Source organism: Sinocyclocheilus rhinocerous, unplaced genomic scaffold (assembly GCF_001515625.1).
Source record: "Sinocyclocheilus rhinocerous isolate Xijiao unplaced genomic scaffold, SAMN03320098_v1.1 scaffold1632, whole genome shotgun sequence".
NCBI classification, from domain to species: Eukaryota; Metazoa; Chordata; class Actinopteri; order Cypriniformes; family Cyprinidae; genus Sinocyclocheilus; species Sinocyclocheilus rhinocerous.
Window position 1 is genome coordinate 214177 of NW_015670978.1, and position 11537 is coordinate 225713.

The 11537-nt window shown below is 41.1% G+C and overlaps 1 protein-coding gene across 1 annotated transcript in view; it reads left to right on the top strand.

Moving 5' to 3' along the window:
• Positions 1-7653, top strand: part of LOC107734415 (78 kDa glucose-regulated protein-like) — a 26519-nt gene extending 18866 nt beyond the window's left edge. The window contains exon 8 of the mRNA XM_016546367.1: positions 7012-7653. Within this exon, the coding sequence (XP_016401853.1) occupies positions 7012-7568 (557 nt within the window). The 3' untranslated portion in view covers positions 7569-7653. The remainder of the gene's footprint in view (positions 1-7011) is intronic.
• The last annotated feature ends 3884 nt before the right edge of the window (positions 7654-11537 follow it).

Here is an 11537-nt window from a genome sequence, read left to right on the forward strand (position 1 = left end):
CTACCTAGCATTGTTCGGGAGGCAGACACACTCTGTCAGTTTAAATCTAGATTAAATACCCATCTCTTTAACCTGGCATGCACATAACACACTATCACATTTCTAGAAATCAAATCCATTAAAGGATTGTTAGGCTGCATTAATTAGGTCAGCTGGAACCCGGGAACACTTCCCATAACACCCAATGTACTCGTTACATCGTAAGAAGAATGGCATCTACGCTAATATTAATGTCTTTCATTCTTATTCCGAGGTCACCGTAGCCACCAGATCCAGTCTGTATCCAGATCAGATGGTCACTGCAGCCACCCGGATCCAGTACATATCTAGTCCAGATGGTGGATCAGGACCTAGAGATCCCTGAATGGTTTAGCTCCTCAATACTTGAGTGAGCTCATATTGCAATATAGTCTTTCATGTCCGCTGCGATCTCAAAACTCTGGCCTTGAATATCAAAATCAACTGCAGGCGGCAGATTCTTTTCCTACTTAGCGCCCAAACTCTGGAACAATCTACCTAGCATTGTTCGGGAGGCAGACACACTTCTGGAATTAAACCATGCCATGCTGGTTTCGTGTGGCCAGAGGAGAACTGGCCCCCCAACTGAGCCTGGTTTCTCCCAAGGTTTTTTCTCCATTTCTGTCTCCGATGGAGTTTTGGTTCCTTGCTGCTGACACCTTTGGCTTGCTTAGTTGGGGACGCTTGACTGATTGCACAGACACTATTGGAAGAGAGCTGAACTGGATGATGGCATCACTGAATCATCAATGAACTGACTTTAGCTGGACAAATGACTTTGTTATTGTCTTGCATTACTGAAAAACAATTTTCCTGTTTGACACTGTAAAGCTGCTTTGACCAGGGCTCTGAACCGGTTCAAGGAACGAAAACGAAAACTGGAAACGAACAAAATTTTGACAGGAGCAGAACCAGAAACAGAAACGAAATCAAATTTTATAGTTCTGAACAGAATCGAAAATTTGAAATGGCCATTAACCGGTTAATAACGTTATTTTATCGTTCCATTTAATATTTGAAATTTGATGTCTTTCATTCTTATTCCGAGGTAACTGTAGCCATACAGATCCAGTCCATATCCAGTCCAGATGGTGGATCAGCACCTAGAGATCTGTCAACCAATCAGGAATTCAGATATACAAATGTGATGCTGACGCATCCAATGCATGAAATGCCCATGCTCAGCTGTAAATTCATCATAGGTAAGTCGCAATGGCTATGCATTAGAGTTAATTTTTTTTAGAGTTTACTTTTGCTCTCTCTTTTTACACACATATCGTCTGCACTTATCACTTACGACAAAAGAACACTTTTGGACATTGGACACCGCTACACTAACCTGTTTCAGGACACTTTATCCTCCAACCCATCGTGACCATCTGAGATTCTCCGGAACGCCGAGATGAACAATGGTTGAAAGGGAACGGTTCGCGGCGACGGATTAAGAAACACCGCGGGAAGCGCGCTGGGATTCGCAACAGACTGAGGAAAAGAGCACACAGCCCTCCTCTGCCGAGCATTCTGCTTGCCAATGTCCAATCCTTAGAGAATAAGTTGGACGATCTTAGAGCCAGGATAAGTTTCCAACGGGACATTAGGGACTGTAACATCCTTTGTTTGTCTGAAACATGGCTAACGACCTCGGTCCCGGACACTGCTGTAACGCCGTCTGATAACTTCTCTGTTTTAAGGATGGACAGAACAGCCGAGGCCGGTAAATCCAAAGGTGGTGGAGTGTGTTTCATGATTAACAAGAAATGGTGTGACCCCAGGAATATCTCCACTCTGTCGCGCTCCTGCTCGCCTCATCTGGAACATTTATCCATTATTTGCCGCCCATTCTATCTGCCCCGGGAGTTTTCATCGATCATCGTTACTGCTGTTTACATTCCACCACAGGCAGACACCAGCTTGGCTTTGTCTAAGCTTCACGATGTGCTCAGCGGTTACATTATCAAACATCCTGACGTTGCTTTTATCATCGCGGGGGACTTTAACAAAGCCAACCTCAGACAGGTCATGCCGAACTTTTATCAACATATATCCTGTCCAACCAAAGGTCCGAATACACTGGATCATTGCTACTCTCAGTTTAAGAATGCCTACAAAGCTCGCTCACTACCGGCTTTTGGCAAATCGGACCATTTTCCTCACACCGGAATATAAACAAAGGCTCGTTCAAGAACCCCCGGTGCAGAGAGTAGTGACGCGCTGGTCCTCCCACTCAGAAGCTATGCTACAGGCGGCTCTTGATGACGTCGACTGGGACATGTTCCGAGCGAGTTCATCTGACGTCAGCGAGTTCACGAATGTAGCATTAAGCTTTGAAAACACGCTAACCGAACAAGCAACAGATACAAAAACTATAAGGACCTTCTCAAATCAAAAACCGTGGGTGGACAGAACAATCCGTGCTGCAGTAAACAAACGCACTGCCGCATACAACGCCGGTCTGTCGTCGGGGAACATGAGTGAGTACAAAGCATCGTGCTATGATCTCCGACGCGCGGTAAGAGCCGCCAAACTCCGATACAGGGAACGAATAGTCTCATTTTCAGCTCAATGACTCTCGACGCATGTGGCAGGGACTGAGAACCATCTGTGCCTTTGGAAATAAATCCTCTGCAGCTGTGAGAGCAGACCCGTCGCTGGCTGACGAGTTAAACTCTTTCTACAGCCGCTTTGAATGCAATCGAGGCAGCGCGACTCTGCCGATCAGCGCGTCAGGAAGCTGCAGACAGAGAAGCGATAATCATGTAATCACTGTATTGGAGGATGAGGTTCGGAGGGCCCTAAAGCGAGTGGACGTCAGGAAAGCAGCAGGTCCTGATGGGATTTCTGGCCGTGTTCTGAGGTCCTGTGCTGATCAGCTCGCTGGTTTGTTTACATCCATCTTTAATGAGTCCATTGCTACCTCGGTAGTCCCCACCCCCTTTAAAAAATCTGTCATCATCCCTGTGCCTAAGAACAATAACCCCTCTTGCCTGAATGACTATCGTCCAGTTGCCCTCACGTCAATAGTCATGAAGGTCTTTGAGAAACTTATAAAGAACAACATTTGCTCCTCCATCCCTGATACTTTGGACCCTCTTCAGTTTGCCTATCGTCCCAACAGATCTACTGAAGATGCCATCTCTCACGTCCTGCACTCTTCCCTCATGCACATTGACAGCAGGAATGGGAACTATGTAAGGCTGCTATTCATCGACTATAGCTCAGCTTTCAATACTATAGTCCCCATCAAGCTAGCTTCTAAACTCATGGACCTCGGCCTGAATTCTTCACTCTGCAACTGGATTCTAGATTTCCTCACTGGTAGACCTCAAGTGGTAAAGTAGGCCAGTTCACCTACAACTCCATCACCCTGAACGTGGGAGCTCCAGGCGGCTCTTGATGACGTCGACTGGGACATGTTCCGAGCGAGTTCATCTGACGTCAGCGAGTTCACGGATGTAGCATTAAGCTTTGTAAACACGCTAACCGAACAAGCAACAGATACAAAAACTGTAAGGACCTTCTCAAATCAAAAACCATGGGTGGACAGAACAATCCGTGCTGCAGTAAACAAACACACTGCCGCATACAATGCCGGTCTGTCGTCGGGGAACATGAGTGAGTACAGTAAACATCTCCGAGGACCTGACTTGGACTTCACACATCCAAACTCAGGTTAATAAAGCCAGGCAAAGACTGTACCATCTGCGACAGCTGAGAAATTTTTATTCTTATTTTTTTATCTTACTTTTTCCATACCTATATTTATATATAATTTTCTTGTGTTTGTATTCTTTAATAATTGCACTGTCCATGGAGCGGACCTGACTTACATTTCACTGCTGGTCATATATACTCTATGTAACCATGTACAGTATGTGACAAATAAAAAATCTTGAATCTTGCATTGACCATTTGCTTCCTGTTCTTCTGCACATTTTCAACTCACTCTTTCTTTCCAACAAAGAAACACAGAAATGTACACAGACAATTTCAAAAGACCATCATTTAAAGTATTGCCACTAGGACAACTTTATCCATGAATAATGTGTTTTGTGCCTTTCTATGCTCAATATGTTTTATGTAATCGATGGAGTTTAATCAATGTTTTATAACCCTTTTTAGTAGATAAAATGTATTAATGTGTATGCCAGATACTTGATGTTGGGTGAAAGCTTGTTTTATTTGCAATATCTTGGTGTAAATGAAATTATGATTTTTGGTATCATACGCATGATTACAACACTTTATAGAAGTATTAACAAAACCTTTAGAGATGGTCTCCTCATGTGATGGAGGGAGCATTATGTTAATCTATGCACAAAGAGGAACCGTCTGGGGCGTGGCTAAGCCCTGCCACAACGTCTGATTGGAACAATCGCCCGTGGGACGGACCAAATCGACTCAATCAAAACTCCAATGTCCGAACAGATTGTGGCTCTTTCGCCTTTGTGTTGACCGCGCTCCAACTTGCGCTCACAATCTGCACCATCAAGCGATTGGGTCATCCAGAACTCCAAACACTCCGTTGAAACTTTGTGACTGCCGAAATATTTGAAGTCTAAAACCAAGCAAAGAAACTCTCAGAAGAACTTCAAGCATCACTCTCTGTACCTAAGGCAACCGACTTCCGAAGCTCCTACGTCACAAGGCAAACCTCCATTCACCACGAGGGCTCTCCCAAAAAGACGTTATCCAAACGACAGATCGGCAACCAATCAGAGGTGCCGGGATTCCCTGGGGCAAGCCACAGAGAAGACCCCTCTCCACTCTCAACTCAAACGCAAGTAAAACAAGGTCTCCTTACTAGCTGGAAAACTGGTGCTGAATTGATTTTAAGCAGTAAATATAAGCCAAACTCTGCTTTTGTGATTTTCTTGTTGCGATCTAAGAACTAGTAATAAGTACTTGAACTTTGGGACTTCCTCAGAACTCCGTAAACTCTCATCTTCAGAACTGTATGTGTGTGTGTGTATGTGTGTGTGTGTGTGTGTGTGTGTGTGTGTTTTAGTAGTTTAGTTAATCTGTCCTTAGAGTAGCTCAATAAAACCTCGTTTCATTATAAGAATCATTGTCTTGTGTTGTGTATTTTAAAGTTAAAACTTTGCCCAGATCTTGCTACCTAGCTCGTAGCTTAATAATCATCACTAACAGTTATTATGACCGTGGCCAGGGCATAATATAAATATCCAAATTGTTAAGATATACTGATGTTAACGTCTCGCTGGAACCTCCATTCACCACGAGGGCTCTCCCAAAAAGACGTTATCCAAACGACAGATCGGCAACCAATCAGAGGTGCCGGGATTCCCTGGGGCAAGCCACAGAGAAGACCCCTCTCCACTCTCAACTCAAACGCAAGTAAAACAAGGTCTCCTTACTAGCTGGAAAACTGGTGCTGAATTGATTTTAAGCAGTAAATATAAGCCAAACTCTGCTTTTGTGATTTTCTTGTTGCGATCTAAGAACTAGTAATAAGTACTTGAACTTTGGGACTTCCTCAGAACTCCGTAAACTCTCATCTTCAGAACTGTATGTGTGTGTGTGTATGTGTGTGTGTGTGTGTGTGTGTGTGTGAAATAATATAAATATCCAAATAGTTAAGATATACTGATGTTAACGTCTCGCTGGACGAACAGTTGATAAAGTGTAAACTATCAAATTTGGAATCAGTTCTAATCAGGTTGATTTTGAATCTTCAGATTCGATTCACCTCTTAAAAGAGTTAATTTCCTTACAAAGTGAATAAAACAGCCTTGACAGCCGAGTTCCACAACAATTGACTTTTGTTCTCGCTCACCGGACTTGTGTCTGCAGGTGATGCAGGGTTGCCAGGTTTTCAAAAAAAAAACAAAAAAAAACGGCCAATTGCTACTCCAAACTAGCCCAAAATTAGCCCAATTGCGGTTCGAGGGGGGTTACCCGGTAAAAATCGCGTTCCGGGGTGTTAAATACACATTTTTCGCTGGGGTTCCTCCAGTAAAATTTGCATTCCATGGCTAAATATCACGTTATTGGGGTCGATTCAAGCAGTGAACCTGAAAAACAACCCGCGGCAACAGTGTTAAAGTAGCCCAATTCCACGGGAAAACCACGGACTTGGCAACACTGAGGTGATATAAAAGAGGAAAGTAGGCATTTGGACCAAATCACTGTGAGGCAAGGGAGTGGGAGACTCAGAATGTTTCTAAACTTAAAATGCATTTTTGCCTCGTTTGCGTTTGTGTTGTTTTACTACTTACAAAGTATAAAACATTGTTATTTACAATACACAGCGTGATTTTTTTATAATTTTAGGGGGGGAACCCTCAGATAAGGGGGGTCCTAATAGCCCCCCCCCCCAACCCTCCCGGGATTTCCGCCTATGCCTACATGTATTTAGCTCTAGTCTAGTTGCTCAAGTGTTTTGCCGGTCATAATTGTTTGCTTTTAAGAAGGTTAATTACTCACATCCCAGTGTTATTTTATTATATCATTCAGTGAAACTCTTTTTTGCATTCCTTGAAACACATTCAACCTCCTACAGAGAAAGATTGCTGAAAGACTAAAAGCTTAAAAATATGATAATTAGCATCTGGTTATGGTCATTATTAAGGTGTTTCTCACGTTATCTAACTGCAATTATAGTATAACTGTCTATTATCTAACGAGAAACATTAACTGCAACGCGCTTCATAAAATACCACTACTGTCCAGATTTCCAAGAGGTCAATTCATGCGTTAAAATGTCAAAAAATGCAGTGACACACTTTACTTCCATATTCCTCAGTTCTTATGGAAGCCTATGGGAGTGTCGTAGCTCTGTTTCTCAACGGCTCTGCATACATCTCTGGATGGTGAAAATGACATCTCCCATCACTCTACTCTCTTTTATAGCGTTATCAAGCTTCGCCTTTCTTACTGTTTTGAAAATGTGACCTCTAGTGGCGAAAACTTGCATATTGTGCCTTTAATCTTCAGAGTAGAATCTGTTCTCACTCTTTCCCTCAATCTTTCCAGGTGAGCGTTCACTGACCAAGGATAACCACCTCCTGGGCAACTTTGACTTGACCGGCATCCCTCCGGCTCCCCGCGGCGTCCCTCAGATCGAGGTCACCTTCGAGATCGACGTCAACAGCATTCTGCGCGTCACCGCAAAGGACAAGGGCACGGGCAACAAGAACAAGATCACCATCACCAATGACCAGAACCGACTGACGCCCGAGGACATCGAACGCATGGTGAACGAGGCCGAACGCTTCGCTGATGAGGACAAGAAGCTGAAGGAGCGCATCGACGCCCGCAATGAGCTGGAGAGCTACTCCTACTCCCTGAAGAACCAGATTAGGGACAAAGAGAAGCTTGGTGGCAAACTGTCGTCCGATGAAAAGGAGGCCATCAAGAAGGCCATCGAGGAGAAGATCGAGTGGCTGGAGTCTCACCAGGACGCAGATCTCGAGGACTTCCAGGCCAAGAAGAAGGAGCTGGAGGAAATCGTGCACCCCATCATAAGCAAGATGTACGGCAGCGCGGGCGGCCCACCACCAGAGGATGAAGACGAAAAGGATGAGTTGTAAATCGTCCAGACTCTGTTTTCAGTCGCATGATGCCCTCGCCTCTCTAGGTTTACATATTGAACTCACTGACATTTTTATACAAGACGGGCAAACGTAAAGACTCAAATCTCTTCAGGGAAAAACTTGGTGGGAAGAGTTAGAGAGTTGCATTTTTTGTCTAATTTTCACTTAATTCTGGTGGGATACTGTTAGCCCGGTTTGAGACTCGATTAAGGGTGCGGGAAAACTAATCAAACAAAAATAAAATTTAAGTGAAAGAGAGTTGTCTTTCTAATTTATTTGAACTCGTAGTGAGGGATAACAATGTCTCCTATTAAGGGCTCAGGTGTGTCGTTCCCAAGCTAGGATACACAGAGGAAATAAAATGGTAAGACAAAGTAAAATTAAAAAGTAATAAATGGGCAAAATAAGCAAAAATGAAATTAAATAAAGAAGGAAATCAATAAGTTAAACAACAGTGGCTAAGTGTGTAACCAAACAGGAAGAAAGAGTGGTAAAACGCAATAAAATGAGTAAGTATAAGTCTGAATAGAATATATTGATAGGGGTAACAGATCAATTAGGTAGCATAAGTTTACTTAAACTTTCAAAGTTCAAGGCTTATTCGTACCTAAATTGATTAGGCATGAGAGGGAATACTAGAAGTAATGATCATATGAAATGATCTGAGGGAAAAATTTGAATGATTCCAAATAAATTCATTGTTTTAATTAAATTTGAATTTGGCACAATTAATAATTGTGAGTCAGCATTTCCCTTTCTAGTAAAATGCAAATAAGTGGTAAGAAGTGAGAAAAGGGAGAAATAAGAGAGAGAAAGAGACCAACAAGTGTATTATTTTAGATGTTTAAAGGGTTAAATCACTTTGGTGTTGCCCATACAGACACTCTATTCAACCACTGGATGTTAATGCTAACTGCTAACCTTTGAGGCTAATGGCTTTAGCATATACTTCAATGTAAACACAACCATTTCGTTAGCTTAGCAACACTGTGTAGTTTGTTTACAATAGCGTCGGTGTGCTGCTCGTGCGCAGTTCAGAGTTGCTCCGGAAGTAGGTTAAGACTTCCGTGTCACGATAGTAACTATGGCAACCAAAACAAACTCTAGTGGACTAGCACGTGAATTGTTACATTGCGAGTACAGTTAAGCATGTAACATGAAATGTCGGCGCATTTCAACACTGTATAAATAACAAACACCATTTTAGATGGTTTTGAGGTGTGGCGCTTAAACTCTCAGTTCGTTCGGAGTTAAATTTAACTTTATTCAAATAGCAGCTTCGCACTGCAGTTGAGGGAAATAGTGATAGCGATCTCGGCGGATCTGAAATCTCCGTGCCAGTTTCTCTGGACACCTAAACACAACAGGTTTTCTTTGCTGTTGGTACAAAGTTAAAATTTACTTGATCAAGCTTTTAAAACACTCCCATTCAAATCATGCTCGGACACACGCAGTGTTAAGCAAAATTAAATTCACTTTGTGAACAGACACCAACAGGCAAGCATTATTCTCTAGTGTTTAACCCAGGGAGTCGAATAGCATAGTTGATTGGGCAATGGAACACGCACTGGCAATCAAGCTATGAATAAGGCTTTGTTAAATAGATTGAGGAACACACTCAAAACTTCTTTATCCACCGATTTATTTCCCTTTAATTACTGCAGTTTAGCTCCGTTCAGCTAGCGGTGACTGAGATCCCCTGTCGGGAGTATAGCTATTGAATGACACTGGAACACGCAATGACATCAGTTCAGCTATAAACAAGGCATTACAGAAAATTGAGGAACACGCTCAATTTCTACCTTATTGTACAATCTCACATGTTAACTTGAAGTTCACTTACTGCAGTTTAACCACTTACTGTGCGCCCTTATTTTTGAGCATTTTCTGAAAAACTACATACCCAAATAAAAATGTCTGTAGCTCTTGAACCCTATGGTCTATATTTATAAATCTGGTATTGTTTGAAACTAGACACTTGAACCTTTGTTACTCTGGAGTCATAATAACTCAATTATTATAGCAACAGAGTAAAACAAGGTAAATTGTACATGAAAGTGACTCACGATATCTTTGAATGAAATTCACTGAGGGAAAAATGGTTGAGGCTTTAATGCTAAAGGCCTGAAAACACCATAAAGATAAAGCTGAATGTCTGACCATATTTTGATTCAAATTTGAAGATGATACTCCCAAAAATTTAGTTTCTGTAAGCTTTTATTTTAAAAAAAAGTCTAGGCGTTTTTTCAAAAAAAGCCATTTGGAGACTCCAAATGGACACCTGGTAACCAAATGACCAAATGAGGCAAAACTACATAATGCATACATGTATATCAATTCAGAACTGCTCTGCCCACCATAACACACAAGAAAAAACTATTTCTGAACAGCATTTGTAGTGTTGACTCATTTGGTCATTTGGTTACCAGGTCTCCAAATGGCATTTTTGAAAGGACGCCTAAACTTTTCCTGAAATAAAAGCAGAAATAAAACATTTTTTAGGTAAAAACTTGCATAAAGTACATCTTTATGGTATTTTATTTAAAGAAAAGCTTAGGAAAAGTCATTTAGATCTTTTATTTCAAGAAAAGTCTAGGAATCCTTTCAAAAAGGCTATTTAGAGACTCCATATGGCACTGCATACACTACATAGGCTATATGTATATCAATTCAGAACTCATCTACCCATGAAACCACACACAAACACAAAACTATTTCAGAACAACATTTGAACATTGTAACTAAACAGTATTTATTTTGAACAATTCTAATAATGAAAACAGTGAACCAAAACAGATTTGATCAGTGATCATTTTAGAGCTAATAAACACACAAAATAAATTTTTTTTTACATTTGTAATTGTAATTTTTTTTCTCTGCTAATTATTATGAATATCCAGTTACTGAAAAACTAAAGCAACTATTTACAGTATAGGAAGACACTCTAGGCAGTCACTAAAAAGGTTTGTTCTCTGACCAACTGGATACCAAAGTCACTGAAACACAGGAAAGAGAGAGAGAGCGTGTAAACACAACAAATCAAACTTGCAACACTGTGTTTACATGTTGTATTTTTAACCACTTACTGTGCGCCCCTATTTTTGAGCATTTTCTGAAAAACGACATACCCAAATAAAAATGTCTGTAGCTCTTGAACCCTATGGTCTATATTTATAAATCTGGTATTGTTTGAAACTAGACACTTGAACCTTTGTTACTCTGGAGTCATAATAACTCAATTATTATAGCAACAGAGTAAAACAAGGTAAATTGTACATGAAAGTGACTCACGATATCTATGAATGAAATTCACTAAGGGAAAAATGGATGAGCTATTGGCCTGAAAACACCATAAAGATAAAGCTGAATGTCTGACCATATTTTGATTCAAATTTGAAGATGATACTCCCAAAAATGCCGGTGCGGGTTAACAGGTTAACAATGGAGAGTTACAACCTTCTCTGCATTCATTAATTCAAGCGGCCGCGCACTGCTTACATCACACACACTAGTCTCGACAGAAGCTTCTCATCTTTCATCCGCAGCAATAGAAAAGATGAAATAACTTGGTTTATGCTCACAATTTAGATTAAATTGCCCGCATTCTCCACCAATATATGCAAGGGAAACAGGTCAATTTAGCTGAAAGGGAATAATTTAAGATTTTATAGGGAATTTGGACAGAATCACGGTTTTACGGCTGATCACTGAGTCGGCCAGCGATTCATTGAACAAGCCGTATAACATCAATTCTGCAATGGATATTGATATCCAAAGTATAGTGAAAACACAATTTATTAGCACAGTAACAAGATCGGCAGTTTAAGACATTAACTCGTAAGCACAAAACACAAGATACTTCTCTTTTCAATATAAATAAGGCTTTATTAGATAAATCTAGGACATATAAACTAGTCTAACACATAAACACACGCACTCACACATTCACATGATGTTTTGAACCAC